Source organism: Echeneis naucrates, chromosome 18 (genome assembly GCF_900963305.1).
Source record: "Echeneis naucrates chromosome 18, fEcheNa1.1, whole genome shotgun sequence".
NCBI lineage: Eukaryota > Metazoa > Chordata > Actinopteri > Carangiformes > Echeneidae > Echeneis > Echeneis naucrates.
Window position 1 is genome coordinate 6,768,289 of NC_042528.1, and position 16,076 is coordinate 6,784,364.

At 43.3% G+C, this 16,076-nt stretch overlaps 1 protein-coding gene across 2 annotated transcripts in view; it reads left to right on the forward strand.

Annotated features, from left to right (window-relative positions):
* Positions 1 to 4,828, forward strand: part of mpdz (multiple PDZ domain crumbs cell polarity complex component) — a 41,256-nt gene extending 36,428 nt beyond the window's left edge. For both annotated transcript variants that reach the window (XM_029526985.1, XM_029526986.1), the window contains 8 exons: positions 1,001 to 1,148; positions 1,246 to 1,332; positions 1,456 to 1,552; positions 1,657 to 1,820; positions 2,565 to 2,669; positions 2,961 to 3,055; positions 3,242 to 3,365; positions 3,454 to 4,828. In XM_029526985.1, the coding sequence (XP_029382845.1) occupies positions 1,001 to 1,148; positions 1,246 to 1,332; positions 1,456 to 1,552; positions 1,657 to 1,820; positions 2,565 to 2,669; positions 2,961 to 3,055; positions 3,242 to 3,365; positions 3,454 to 3,600 (967 nt within the window). In that variant the 3' untranslated portion in view covers positions 3,601 to 4,828. The remainder of the gene's footprint in view (positions 1 to 1,000; positions 1,149 to 1,245; positions 1,333 to 1,455; positions 1,553 to 1,656; positions 1,821 to 2,564; positions 2,670 to 2,960; positions 3,056 to 3,241; positions 3,366 to 3,453) is intronic.
* Positions 4,829 to 16,076: the final 11,248 nt, after the last annotated feature.

The window sequence follows — 16,076 nt, forward strand, 5'->3', positions numbered from 1 at the left end:
TTTGCTACGCAAATGGAAAACACAACCAAAATGCTCAATAGGATGGAAAAACGGAAAGATAACAGACATCCTAAAGCTGTCTGCTAAAATGGAAAGCGCAAGCTAGCAGTTAGTGGTGAGCAGCAGTGACAGCCAAGTATCTCTGGCAATCTGGACCGAATAAGCTCGAGTTTCCTTTCTTCACAGCTTCTGATTTTGTTAGTCTTGATCCACGTGGAGGCTGACACATGAGACATGCAAAGACTGCAGGAAGAAAATGTGCATTCGGAAAAAGACGTCAGAGAGGAGAATTCAACGTCTTCATCGTAGTTAATATGCCACAAGTCTGATCAGAGAAAGTAGAGATATTACCTTTGACTCTAGTAACGCTGCCATCTTTTCAGCCTTAAAACCAAAATTCAATCAAAGCTTTAACGTGTACATGGTGCTGATGAGGACCAAGCAAGCTGCAATCAGCACAGCATTGTCAACCTCCTAAAGCAGGAGTCCCCAAACCCCGGGCCGCGGGCCGGTACCGGTCTGTGGGTCTGTGGGCCGCACAGAAAGAATAAATAACTTACATTATTTACGTTTTATTTATTATCTGAATCTGAACTATGTTTTATTTTGAAAAATGACCAGATTCTCTCCATTACATCCGTCCATGACTCACTCTTGACGCATGTCAAGACGCTTGTCTCGGTCACGTGATACATTACCACTAAAATTAAACCCACAAGCTCGCGAAATGATTAAAAAACAGTATCTATACACAGTCAGCACATATAGGAGCCAAGATGCAAAACTGAGGTTCACTCTTTGGTTTTAAATATTCCATTTTATCAACAGCTTCCCCGTGGTTTCTCAAAAAAGTATTCCATACTTGCGCAGAGGCCCAACAGGAAAAATGTGGAAATATTGCTTCGACAGTGACGCCACTCCCTCCACCTAATTAAAGTCAACAAGTAGAGTTGCCATAAATCACCGTCTCATCTCTGTTTCTTTCTACCTTTCCCACAAGGAACGACACAGGAGTGTTTGTGTCTGACATTGTGAAAGGGGGCTTGGTGGACACCGACGGGAGACTGACTCAGGGTGACCAGATCCTGTCAGTCAACGGTGAGGATGTAAGGTCAGCCACTCAGGAGGCCGTTGCAGCACTTCTAAAGGTACATCTACTTTCCTGTGAAAAACAAATCCACACTGTGTTCAGAAACTATAAGTGAAGAGTAATGTGGCGTTTTTTCATTTCGTTTTTTGTTATAGTGCTGCGTGGGGCCCATAAAAATGGAAGTGGGGAGGTTTAAAGCTGGCCCCTTCCACTCTGAGAGAAGGCTGTCTCAAAGCAGTCAGGTAATCTATCACTTATTTGACGCCTATCAAGGATGAGTTAAATGTAGAAAGGAAATGGCTTATGTTGTTCTTGAACAGCATTCAACAGCAAAAAAAAAAGAAACAGCTGTGCATTTATTTCAGATGAGTGAAACCGGCAGCTTCAAGGCAACCTCTCAGTCGTGTCCAGACTCCGGAAACCTTTCCATTGACCCTGACAAGCTAAGCCGTAGTCAGGAATGTAAGTATCCTGCAACCATGAAGTCACACACGGCTATTATTTTTTGTGAGTTGGTCAGCCATGTGGAAAATATGCAAGAATCCATTCTATTTATTTTTTCTCAGCTCCAGAGCATCAGGATACCAGAACAGTGGAGTTCACCAAAGGTCCCAGTGACTCTCTGGGTATCAGTATAGCAGGCGGAGTGGGAAGCCCTCTGGGCGATATTCCCATCTTCATCGCCATGATGAACCCTGTTGGCCTGGCTGCTCAGACCCAGAAGCTTAAGGTAGTAGCTCAAGTCATTTTCTAGTCTGGCCTCAAGTAGAATTAAAATGACTGACGTTCACATTAAATCCCACACAAGAATTACTGGAATGTGTATTAGTTTCGTAGAGCAAAGTCATTCCCACTCACTTTAGTCAGTTGGTGAATCTCAGACACTCCAAAAGGTCAAGAGCTTACAGCCTGTAGCAGTGAACTCTGCAGTTAATGACAAACAGACAACAATGGCAGCTCTGTCCGACAGAAGACGGGAGCAGGACAATAGCTGCTGCAAACATAGATGATAAATCTCCCACTCCTGCATTCAGATGATTAAGCCTACTGAAGGGCTCATTGAAATGAATAGGGAGACTGTTGAATAGTATATTCATGCTGCTTCTGTCTTTTAACCCTCATAATGAAATTACTCGTCTGAAAACAAGAATGGTTTTGCATTTGTATGGTGTGGGGAATTAAATTTTCTAACCGTGTTTGCAAACGTTTCGTATGCTCTTATTGTTCAGAGTTTGTCAATCTATTTGAAGCAACACTGAAGCCAGTTTTTAAATTGGTATTTAACATCACTGATGTGCAAACATGCACCAGCAGAGCAAAGTAAAAACCAAGCACCAAACCTCATCTGCAGTTTGATAACTTTGCCTCAACAAAGCTAAAATCCAGATCCCCTGTAGAATATGCCAGGTTTCCTTGTTTGGTCCCTGTTAGATTGTACTTAAAAAAAATAAAATAAAAAATGTCACTCTTCCAGATCGGGGACCGAATTGTCAGTATCTGTGGAACATCAGCTGAAGGGATGAGTCACTCACAGGCCGTCAGTCTGCTCAAGAACGCCACGGGCACAATACAGCTGCAGGTCTCTCACACATACTTTCCCTCACCCTGTCTGTTCTTTCAGATAAAACTCACAGACACAGTTAGATAATCTGCAGACAAACTTGGCCTGTATTGCTTATTTTATCTACGTGTGCAGTTTTCATCTGAGGAGCAGCCGAAGGTTAGCAGCGGCACACTTTGAAGAACCATAAAACGAGTTCCGCTCATCCAGCACAACCACAATTATATCAGTTTTTATCTTGTCAGTAAATCAAGTCAGCCACACCGTAACTGAATGGGGACGCTTGTGTGTTTGCTCATGTACCTGCAGGTGGTAGCAGGTGGCGACACCACCGTGACGGGGCCCTCTCAGGATCAGGCAGCTGGGGCTCTCACACCCAGCTGCATTTTCCAGGATGACCTTGGGTATGAATTATGTTTCCATGTGTCGCAACATCTGTCTCTCCCCTATAACATTCAGCTGTTTATGAATCTGTATCCATTACATGGTAGTGTTAGAACCTGCTTTCTCTGATATCAGGGGAGAGGGTGTTGCAGTTTTTTTTTGATATGGCTTTAATAATGGTAGAAATGATCTTTGTCCGTCACCAGCCCTCCTCAGTATAAGACCATCACTCTTGAAAGAGGACCAGACGGATTAGGTTTCAGTATTGTTGGCGGGTACGGCAGCCCTCATGGAGACTTGCCTATCTATGTTAAAACTGTGTTCGGAAAGGTAAGTGGAGCACAATGCAACAATCTGCCTTTGCCGAATCTGAGGACTGTGCGTTGTGAACAAACATTCCACTTACTTTTGCGTTTAGGGGGCAGCCGCTGAAGACGGGCGTCTAAAACGAGGTGACCAAATAATGGCTGTGAACGGGCAAACTCTGGAGGGCGTCACTCACGAAGAAGCAGTCGGCATCCTGAAAAGGACCAAAGGAACTGTCACGCTCACTGTGCTCTCATAGACACACTAAGGCAAACATTCACTTTCACACACACACACACACACACACACACACACACACACACACACAAAATCCTCACTACTTTACCGAAACATGAATGACACCCAAAGTCAAACCACAGACACAACACTGAAACTTTAAAGGCACACTACAGAGAGCAGCAACATCTCACAAGTTTGTGATTGTGTTAAAACCACCAGATGTTCCATGTATGAAAATATGCAAACTGAAACATGAACAAAACACTAATTACTCCATGCAGCTTGAACACTGTGATCCATTTGAGGCCACTATAAGTAGACTTACATACACTAAATGTTGCAATGGCAACTTCTATATTGCTCGTAAAAGTAAAATGTAAAGTATCAGACTGCACAGATCTGGATTGGAACAGTCACTGTGGACGCTGCCTAGTATTTTACTGTATTGAGGTGCATGAACTTTAAGATGATTATTTTCAGGAGCAGTGAACACCCTAAAGCAATATCTGAATGTAGTATGTCTACAGAGTAGAGGCCTATTTTACCAAGTTTTTTTTTTTTTCTTCTTCTTTACAGTTAGAGGTCTGCTTATAGCGGCAACCTCCCACTGACTTTAAATTCCTTTTTGATGATTATCAGAACAGCAGAATTTAGCGTCCATGTGAGTCAATAACAGCATTACTTGTCTTTTATGTTGCACTGCTGCTGGTAATTCATCATACTTGGAATTTCCTGAACGGTTGATGCTGCTGTAACTTGGGTTACATGATGAAGTCACTGTTGTGGTAGCAAAAGAGTTGTCTGGTGTTGTAAATACACTGTGTTCAAACATTTATGAAGGGAAACATGTGAAATCCTTTAAGTGTGTACACACTAGATGAGGAATTGTGAGTGTCTGTGTGACCTACTCACTGAATTAGTGCTGCTAAGGCTGATAATATATAGTATTTTGTCACATAACTTGTTTTTTTTTTTTAAGTATTAATTAAAGTTCACTTAATGAAAGTGCACAGAACAGTATATGAACTGTTATTTAGGCTGGAATGGATGACTGGTTCTTGATCTCATTTCAACCTTTTTGTTTACCCTAAACAAAATCCTCTAGTGTGTAGTTGCTGAAGTCCCTATGCATTTGTTGTGTGGTCTAGTGTCAGAGTCAGTTATCTGTCTTATCACCTTAAATGTGACTCTAGTACTGTCAAAGTGTCTGGATTGAACTTATTCACACTGAATTAAATAAAAGTGACCTTTGGACTCAATCAGTGTCTGCCATTAAACTGTAATATAACCATATAATGTTATTATATGAATAGCAGTTATAGTACATAATGAAATACAGTGCAGCTTTTAGCTAATGTAGCTGCTCCTTATTGAAAGCTTTGGTTATTGTACAGTATACAGCTCATCTGCTGTATATGACTTGGATCATTTTCTTTATCAGGGAGATAAAATTTACTGTCACCATATTTAAATAAAAGGGGCTGGCTCTACTCCAGGAGTCAAAGCAAGTTGAAAGGAAGCATACACGAACAAAGATTAATCGGTAATAAGGCCAACTGGAGGAGCACGTATTGCTACGGTTGAATTGACTCTTGTCACTTCCTTAAAAATCACAGAAATGTGATAAAATGTGGAATCCTAAGTGTCTGCCAAGCTGTCTTCACAGCCTGTCACATGGGCGGTGCAAAGTCCTAAGCATGGAGTCCATTTTTTGAGCCAGTGTATAGCAAACATGGGTGCTGCCAATCACTCCAGCAGGACCTTTGAAGTCGTCGGTATAATGAGGTCTGGGCTTTGTTCACATTCAGCAGGCTGTAAGGGAGAAGCCCTGTAGAACCATCGCATTAGAAATGCACCGGCTCAAGTGTCGGGTGGCTCTTTCACCCTGAGGTCAAGACCCGACGCTGTTACCTGCAGCTGCTGCCAGCAAAACCACAAGGCGTGCCTCCAGCTGCCGCTCGACAGCTGAGCTCTGCGCGGGCACCTGTTGGTGGTTTTAATGGTCCCAGTGGGGCTCGAGGTTACCCCCTTCTGCCTCCGGGGTTCAGGAAAGGCTGCTTGGTTTACACACCGCTCGTCTGCAAAGGCCTCAGATGTGAGTTCAGATGGTGCCACTGCGTTGTCAAATTTTCTGTGACTGCGGCGCCGAAGCTAAATCACTTAGAAGTACGTGTGATTCCATGAGGTTTTCCAATGCACGTGACTTTGTTGACCTCATAAACAACAGTGCTATCAAAGACACTTTTTACATCCTGCTGCGCACAAACTCAGCTGCGGAACTAATGCGCTTCAACCTGCAGCCCATAAAAATAAGCTTGTCACCGTCTGTTCAAACATTTCAGAGCCAACAACGTCATGACTCATGCCAGCGCCACATCGGCTATGGAGCAGTTAAGCAAATGGAAACCTGTAACCGATGATGGAGCCATGATGACTGAGTAAACATGTCTAATGGGACACCATTGTTCCGGTTTGACTGTTACTAAGACTTTGTTCATTTCTTTTCTTTTCTTTTTTTTTTTCTATATCAGGGAGCAAATAGGGACAAGCTGCTGAAAACACAACTGCCGCACAGAACTAAAGTAGTGTTTGGATTTGCTGTTATTTCCGACAGGCTTAACAATCATTGGTCTCGACAACATAATGGAAGTCTGTTATCCATGCATGGATCAGGCGTCTCTTTTGGATTGTGGGTCTCTTTTTGTCTTGGAGAACTATGGGTCTTAAAAAGGTCATCTTTCCAAGCCCGCTGTGACAATGACACACTCCTGCATACATAAAATAACAAGCATAATTAAATTTCCACTGAAGCAGGGGTGTAAAATTGCAGCCCAATGAACGCACTGCTATACAAGAAGACAATACCGTCCCTTCATCGGCTTTGAAAACCAAAAAAAAAAAAAAAAAAAAAGCCATTTGACCTTCCTGAACAGTGACTCTGTGGCCTCAAGTGTTTACGTAGCTGTCAGAAAGATTAGCACATCTCAGGCATGTACAATCCCCTGCGCTGTGTGAGTCAGCACACGAGCTGCTCTTCAACGGCACGTCCTCTCAACACAATGGTGTGACTGTAGACAAATTGGCTGCTGATTGCCGGTGACATCAGGATTTATTCACTCGATTTTATCTCAGCAAACATCTCCGTATCGACTTCCTCATTTTTGGACTGTAGAATAATTCATGATAACAAGAGAAAATGAGAAAAGACTCCGAACCGTGAGGGGGATAACGGCTCAGACTGGTGTTGCTATCAGAATGAACAAAGGCATCTGTATGATATATTTAAGTCGTGTCATTTGTGCACTCCAGTTTTACATCTCTCTCTATGGCGTCTTGTTTCCGGCGCAAACAAAAAGATATATAGCTGTCGTCCTTTATTTAGATGGTAACGTCTGAGAACACAGTCCCGACACAAACAAACACATACTTTCCTTCTCCTTCATAACCTGAAATTATGCCAGAGTCATACTTTGCGAACAGGAAGCGGGATGTTCTCGTGATTTACAGTGAGGCTTTCTTCAGCCAAGGCTTAGCACACAATCTTGCCTTCCCTGACAGTTGAAATAAACCTGGGAGTTAACCAAAGTGGCGATGACATCATGCAGGAATGGATTTCCTCCTCACCTTTAGTGTGCTTGCACCGAGTGAGGTGTGAGGGCTGAGGAGTGTGTTTACACAGACAACAGAGCAAATTTTCAACGAGGGAACACCAAACATGGACACTAAATGTTTGGTGTTAACACTAAACTGCTGTTATTACATGTTAGCAATACAAACAGTGCACCCAGCGAAGAGTCCAACCACACACCAGGCAGTTTTCTTATGAGCCATCCATTTAAACGACAGTCTATCTCTGTGTGATAGCAGGAAGCGACTTCCCCATAAGGCCGCTGCTTAAACACAATGTGTGTGTCTCTTGGAATGTTTGCATTGGAGTTACAGCCCGAAATTACATCAGCGCGGCCGTGGCCTGATAAGGCAGAGTGTGTAATCATGACTTTATGAGCTCTCTGTAAAGTAATGTGGTGACACAGTTGTGAGGAAATGTTTGTAGAGCTGAAGGTGGAAGAGTCACCTTTGTTTGCTCATGAGAGGTCGACATGTGTGACCCTGTGGAAGGACGTGGCTGCAGGGCTGCTCAACCAGAAAACACAGACAAGAATCCAAACGAAGCAGCTCCGGTGCTTTGTGCTTTGTGCTAACATCCCTTAACATGCCCACAGTACCAATACTGGGTTTATGGGGTGCTTTATAAGTTCAACATCTTGCAACTTTTGCGAATTATTTTAAGCCCGACAGGGACACGGATACCTGAATACTGTCTCTGTAGCATTTCTCGACAAACTTTCCATCCAATAGTTGACAACATGTATCAATGTGAGCCAAACCAGCAGACCGACCACCACTTCAACCAGGTCACTAGTGTAACGTGCCACCGCAGTGTGCATGCTAGTTGTTAATTGCCTGTATTATTGACTGCCATGTCTCTGAATTGCTGGTTTAAAAATAAAGGCAACACGCATTGATTTTTAAGGCGGGATGGAAAAATGAGCCGGTGCAGTGTAAAAACTCACTGCAGCCTCCAGCCATGGGCTGAACAAACCTGCCCGTGCCACCACATTGTAAAGTGTCAAATTAAGTGACGGGCCATAAATATGGCTTTGTCTGAAAGTGGATCTTACGCAAGCTTTGACTTGCATGTCGAAAGTTTGATTCATGCCCGGTTCCCTTTATTATTCTGAGGATGACATTTTTAGAGCCTCTGTTATCCTTCCCAGAGTTGGAAGCAGGGCTTTAACTTCTGTTTAACGCAGGCTTACAACTGTGAGTTGTAGAGTCTGCTGCTGGGGTGATACGCAGGTCATTTGAAGCTGTCAGCCTTGAAGAATGGGGAAAATAGATTTGGCACCTTTCAAACCTGCAGTCCCAGGGAGCTTTTCGCTGTCTTCGATATAATGTGTTCCTGAGTCATCACACTGGGGACCTCTTATCTCCATTCAACCTATAATTATCCTTATACAGTATATAGCAGAACAAAGGCTTTAAATAGTTATTAAATTCCACCTTATTATCATCCAAACTATAACAATGTTGGCTGGTTATTAAGGCACAACAGGCAATGCATAATGCATGCGTCCATTAACAAAAGGCATTACTTATGTTAAGAAGTACTCAGACACAAAGCAAGAAAACATCCGATAAAACATTTTCAGCAGCAGTAAATGAAGCTGTTTAGGGGCTGCAGTCTAACACCAGTTCACCTGGTGATTTATGACGACGCCTCACAGGGTGAGACGCCAAGGACTTCCACTTCCCTCTAAGAAGACCACAACAGGCCTCAGCAGTCCTTTAAAGCATGTTTACATGTCCCTGGGCAGGTGAGCACTCTGTGTGGCTCCTGTGGCTCGTCCTGTTAAAGCATTTGCTGCTTCTGCACATTCTTTTCCTTTTCCTGTGGATCGCAGATGCAACATAGCTCTGCCGGTTGACTGACTTTTTTTTTTTTTTTTTTTTTTTTAAACTTCCAAGCATTAAACAGGTAGAACCGTGTCCTCCTGTCATTGAACAATCAGGCCAGGAATGAACAGCCCTGCCGTCTTCGGCCGCGCTGCTATCAATGCAAATGCTCAGGGAACACCTGTGGGCGACTCTCAGACTGGATTCCACTAGCGGTTATCTGACATACCTCTGTTTCATGGTCGCGTTAGGAATAAAGAATGAAATGCAGCTGGGTGGCAATGTTGCATGTCTTCTAAAGACAAAAATATGTGCCTCAGACTGGCAACCCACCACAGAGAACAAGATTTTAAAGGGTCAAAGATTACTGAAGCAGGAGTACAATAGAAAAACATGAAGCCTGAATGAATGAATGAGCCTCGCCACCTGTCACGCCTATGTTAAACCAACAACAATTGAAATCATGCTGCGGTTTGCGTGCGCGTGCTTCCTTCTCTGAAAACATCCTCAAGATATTCCGCAAGGAATTTGCCCGACCAACTCATTTACAGTAAATGCCAGATCTGCTCAGCTTACACTTGAGAAAATATTGAAAGAAAGGTGTCAGCAGCCTCGCACCAAAGCTGTAGGGAATTCAAGGCAAAACTTTCCATCAGACTTGCATGAACCTGTTATTTGCAAGTGCTCGAACAGATTTGTGCTCTCTGGAGCTCCTAGTTTTGTTAATCTATTTTCCTAAAGGCGTCTCGGTCGACAGGTGTCACCGTTAATCATCGTTTAGTATAAGGAAAGTGGAGCATTTTGACTTAATTGCCACCTTGTTTGCAAGATCTGTTTAATGACTTCTGGGACAGATTCAGACATCGACCTGGGCAGTGTTGTTACTTTGAGAGGAACAAAGTGCTCATATTTCCGTTTGCTGGCTGAGAGCGAGCTGCCGACAGACATGTCTGCAGGGGCTGTGCTAAGCCAACACCGTTTGAGGACACTTTGACATGGCTCTTCTTGTTTACGGCAACTTAACAAATGCACGTGGTAAAATAAATAAAAACAGTGTGCATTCATTCACCCCAGAAAAGGTTCGATGCAAGAAGAGAAATGTCAGCTCTTTAAAAAATGATATGCTTTCGGAAAAATCAACAGTGCTATTAAAGGTTTTATCTGAAGATGGAATGTAAACACTGCCACAACAGAAGTACAAGGTCTTTACAAAGCCTTGTAGCCACAAATCTGTCATCCCACGGCCTTCAGAGGTGGGCTGGTGAGAAATGCCTGCTATGTCATATTGGTCGCCAAGATCCACAGACTGCTAACCTCAACCCTTCACTCCCCATTTTTTTTTCCAATCGTGCATAAATAAGTAAATTTGTGGCTGTAATGCAGTAGACACTAATGATTTGTCAATTTTCTTTGACCTCGTTGAGCAGAATCAAAATGAAAACCACAGGAGCACAATTAAAAGCGAATTACAAAAGCTTTTATTTTGTATTACAAACGCCATTAGCTGTATTGTTGAACGTCTCCTGAACAAAATAATTTAGCTATTATAAAGTCCAAAATTGCTCATGACCTTGGGAGTAATTTCTTTCCAAATATTTTCAGCTCACCAATAGACATTTTGTGCAGCTTTCTACCGTGTCCTGCAGCGACCGTGTTGGCTTTCAACTGGCACTTTTAAATAAAGGTTCAAGCAAACAAACATTTCTATCGTGATTAAAGTTCACAAATTACATTTCCCAAAGATGGAGGAGTGATGGGGGTGAGAGACTAAAAAAGTCTAGTCAGTGATCTCTGCTTTGGAATTTGTTGCTATTTGCCAGTGAAGGGTGGTCCAGGTCAATCAATCATCTGTGTAGATTTTGTGCATATCTCTATCATTATGCTAATGATTCAGCTTTGGGACTTGTTTCTCTGTTGATATGAAATAATGGGGAAATGTTCCTGAAAAGCCATTAGCTGAGTAAATCACAACCTAATGGGCCCATAGTTTGCAAGGCCAGGGAATCTACCTTGTTCTTCCAGCACTTCTAACCTATCAGCAATCCGCGCCATCATTTGTCTTCATTAGGCCCGAAGCAAAAGTACAACATCCTCACCCATGTGGCTGTAGCTCTCAGAGAAGGTGGGGGCAGGAACATCCAGCCATCTCTCTACATAAGCAGACAGGTTGTCAGCGAGCGGTGCAGCAGTGATTCAAACCATGATCCTGTACAGAGGCAATCATTAACACGAACTGCCAGCGGCCTGAACACTGTTAGGTCAGCTATCTGTCTCTGCAGTTGGCATACTGTGTGTTTTAAAGCTGATGTCACCTTGGCTGGCCTCCACTATCGATCATATGGATTAACCCTAGCCCCTGCACATGAATACAAAACCCAACCGAGCCTACATTATTGGAAAAAAAAAAAAAAAAAACTGCACTATTGATGTCAGAGGAAAGACAGTTGGTGAATTACGTCACTGTAATACACTGCTGTAACTGCTTCCTGACAGCAGAAGTCTCCTGAGTCCTATCAGTAACAGCCTGCTAAGAGGCTTTACCCCCCCTAAGCAAAAAGAGCTGTCTGTTAGGCCAAGGAGACATCCCAGGAGTCAGCCGAGACAGGTGGCTATCCCCACAGGGTATGTATGTGGGGGCTGGGTGGCTGAACGCTGCCGCAATCAGAGACAAGTCAAGACAAAAGTGCGATGTTATTTTAGCAGTATGGGTTTCCAACTGTTCAGTGTTTGCTGGCAAGCAAAGGGAGAAGAAAAGCACTTTTGAACATCTTCAGTGTCTATTCCTGCAGCCCTGACACAGAACAAAGCATTACTACATTTTTCTGAATCACTTTAGCAAAGGGACTGTCAGGAAATGTCAATGAGGATCATCTTTCTTTTCCGCAAAACAATGTATAGTGCCAACCCGCCATATTCAGAGAGAGAAAACAAACAGAATGGAAAATATAATAATGTTTTATAGCTTGTTGAAGACAGTGCTCACGTTCTATCTGCTTTAGTTTCCACCATAAAAAAAAAAAACAAACAAACAAACAAACTCATGAATTAAACAGCTCATAATTATATGATACAAATTCACAATGACATGCTGGGAACAGTACAGTCATTCATTAGCATGCCTTGAAGAAAAATAGACGGAGAACTATTTTGGTTTTGTTAGATTTACTGAGAAGAGGTGGGGCAGAAAATGATTAGCCTATTAAGAAAATCTTTGTAGGCTAATTCAGTACTGTTTGTTATGAGGAGTTATGAGGGTGTGCTGGAGTCAAGACGAAGATCCAAAGAAAACATTCTGCGCTGTTAAAAGAACAGGCAACAAGTTCACCGCGCTTATTTTCTCTCTAACTCTCACAAAGAGATACTTTTATAACATTTAAAAGGGGCTGAAAATGAAATTGACATCTACATGAGGTAATGAGCTCACAAAACCTACACAATGACTATAAATCTACTTTGCTTTAGGTAGATGAGGCCTGACTGTAATTGAAAGCTCAACTGGCATCACTGCGATGGAGGCCGTCCAGATCCTGCTCAAGTGGAAATGATCTTGAGTTTTCACTGAAGACCTGGATTTGAATGGTTGCAGCTTTAAGTAGGTGCCAAGAAAACCTCTCCACTTTTGCATAAATAGTCCCCCACCCCTGCCGCGGATATTAGAGGTCCTTCACCTCTGAAACCAAAGCACTTGAGCCAAATTTTCAGGGCCTGTTACAAGAAAGCTTTGGTGGCAAGATTTGAGCTTTGAACGTGTTTGACACAGCCAACGACTTTCCACGCATAATAAAAGAAGATTGAAGTTTGGGACAAAATTGGATCAAAATGGTGAATCTGAATTTGTCCCTGTATCTACGAACACTTTGTGTGTTTGTGTTGATTTGTGACAGAACGAGTAGAAAGGAGCTGATACATGCATACTCCATGTAGTTCCATGAGAGGGTCTCCCTGCACAGGGCAGCAGTGGGAGAAGGGGGCAGGCGGGGGGGGGTATTTGTTCGTTCCCAAGAGGATCACATCTCTTCCACATGAAGGGTGACAGTTTATGAAGGAGTGCAGACAGAGTGGCTGGGAAAACGGGAACCATAGCGACAGGAAAACTGCTGGACAATGTGTGTACAGTAATGATGATAAAAGAACAAAGTGGAAAAGAGCGTGCAGAACTCACAACGGTGGAAACTGCACAGCGCAGATCGAGAGGGAAAACTGAGCTGCCCGTGACTGAGTTCTTTGTGAAAAAAGAAGGACAAATAAAAGGAGAAGGCAAAACAAACATAAGGCTGCTCTGGCAGCAAGTCCTTTCCCATCCTTTTATCCAGCCAGTTGAAATACAATACCTCCTGACTTGAAACAAAGCCAGCTCAAATGTGGACAAATGCAAATGTGCAGCAGTTAAGATAATAAACGGAAACAGCCCAGAGGAGACGCTTTGAACAGCTTATATCACGTGATTTAGTCGACTGTCCACATCAGCTCACTGCAAAGCCATCAGATCAACGCTTCTTGACCTCCTCGGGTCAATCAATTGCACTGCTTTCCTGTTGACCCCAAACTGCCCTCATTTGACCTGAATGGGTGTCCAGGGAAATACAAAGCAGTCATCCACTGGGAAACATTTGGGTCAACTATGTTTGTCGTCCAACGCGCTGCCCTGGTCCCGCTCCTTTAATGGCACAGGGTCAATGTGTTGCCGGGAGACACTTGAAAAGGCTTCTGGCTGTTGGGCTTGCCTGATGCTGGGAGAGTTTTCTCATCTATGCCGGCTAAACCCAGCGAGGAAATGATCAGCGTGAGAACACAACTGTTCTTGTTTTACGCCACAAATCAAATGCACACAGCCACCCAAAAGACAAATTTGCATCTAATTCATCTGAATTAATCCCAAACACTGCAATGCAACAACTTCTGTAAACTTCAAAGCCACAACAGTAACACACATTTCTCTCCCCCTCTTTCATGACTCACAACTTGGCTATTGAAGAGCAAAGCAAAAGTTCAAACGCCCTGACAGGGTCAGTGCCTTCTGTAGTAGTCCCTTTGATTTCTAATACAACCATGGAAAGGCTTCCTGGCTTGGACAGAGAAAAAGGGAATGAAAAAAAAAAAAGGGGGGGGTAGAGGTTTGTTTTGTTCTCTCCTCTCTATCTACTGTAGGTTCCTGGATGATGTGGCCGGCTGTTTAATCTCAGCTGGATCAACGGCTCTGCCTCGTGGAAATGTGGTCAGGAAAAAGGCTGCCAATGCAGAGACAGGCAGCGGACACAGCCAGGCTGTCAAAAGGTGACAAATATGAAGATAAAAAGGGGACACGAATGGAAGAATATTCTATACAAGAGAAGAATCAAAAATAAGTCTGTAAAGATTTTCTGACAATACATCTGACCCCTTCTACGCTGTCAGTTACAAGCCTGTCAGACCTTATTTTATGGCTTATCCCTTTCTAACTACTCTTCAGTCATATGACAAAAGATTCACTTTCATAAAATATGATGACTCTGCTGGCAGCGAGCAGAGCGATGATGAAACACACTCCAGGGTAAAGATTACACTAATGACTAATGATGACTGTAAATGAACTTCATGAGAAAAGATCATTGCAGTTGGATAAATATGTTGACATGAGGTGGTCACAGTGTAAAACTGGTTCGGCCAGTTTGGGGCTTAAACAGAGAAGAATTTCACAACCGGGGACTGATTGCACTCTGCATAGAGATCTGCATCAGCTTACGTGAGGTCATCTCAATTGCATACTAGCTATGTAGCTGGAGATTTACAAACCAGTTGCCCTTTAAAGAGGGAGGAATATTTGCCGGCTAACCTCGGTAAAGAGTAAATTAGTGAGGAGGAATCTGTTTGCACCAGCAGAGCACATGTGATCAATAATGTGAACACTAAGTTCACGTTATCCAACACAAGCTGTTGCGTAAGTTCCAAAAGCCAATGGCATTACATCAGTCCTCACAGGTATGACTTTATTTTACTAACACATGCTGACGCTGATGCTATGACGTGCTGAGAATAATTCTCCATGGAGGGCCGCAGCCGGGGCCTCGAAAAAGGCTGAATATTCTGAACTGCTGTTCGCTGCATATGCACACACTATTAGAGTTTTCCGCCCTGCCTTCAAGCAAAGGGAGGTGACCCTCTGGTCCATTCGGCTAAACTCCACCACGGTGGCGCTCAGCCGGGGACTTGTGATTGCCCCCACACCCACCTGGCGCCTCATGCCCTTCGCGACAACAGAATAAGTCACTCTTTTGGGCTTGACTTTGCCACCAGCTGCTCGGTGACGGGCCCTTTGTCCAGGCCTGGGCTTCCTCAGAGAGCAGGGTAACCTTCCTTTCTCCTCTATTTTACGTGGGGTCTTTAATTCTAAATATTAGATTTTTAAATAATTTTGTCATATTAATGAATTTGTACATTACACATAACTGAACAGACTTCCCATGTAAAGTTGTCACATACCAAAAAGCTGGCTGCTGTTTATTTTGTTAGGTCAGTCAGCTACATGAAAGCTACAGGTGTAAATATTGCGACTAAAACTAACCTTTGTTAGCCTCCTGTTAAATGTGTTTTAGCCACTGAAGCTGAGAAAAGTGATCTGGAGGAGTCCTTGTGCTGATTTGCAGTCCTTATTGATAGCGCTCCATCTCCTAGATAATTGGGCTCTTTTGTGTTTGTGTTAATTAACAATGAGCTCCAGAACTAAGAATGAAATGCAGCTTGACCTACCTGAGAGGAAAGTTCTCAGGCTGCCCAATTTCTCCATTTGGCTTTCTCAGATGTTTCCTGAGTGATGTTTACAGAGGGCGTCCGGAGTGTGTTCCTCTAAATCTCAGCTGGGTAATTTAAGAGAGAAGAGACAGCCATTGTTGAAGTCTAATATTTGCGCTGATGGAAAAAGTGCCCTGTCTTGTCTCTCTCATGGTGTCTCTCTGGTGGTATTCACGACGCTCTATTTGTTATTCCCAGCCAGGCAGGGCGCCAACTTTCAACACTATCTCCCCATAACCACAGTAGACATACGGTAAATGACTTCCACTT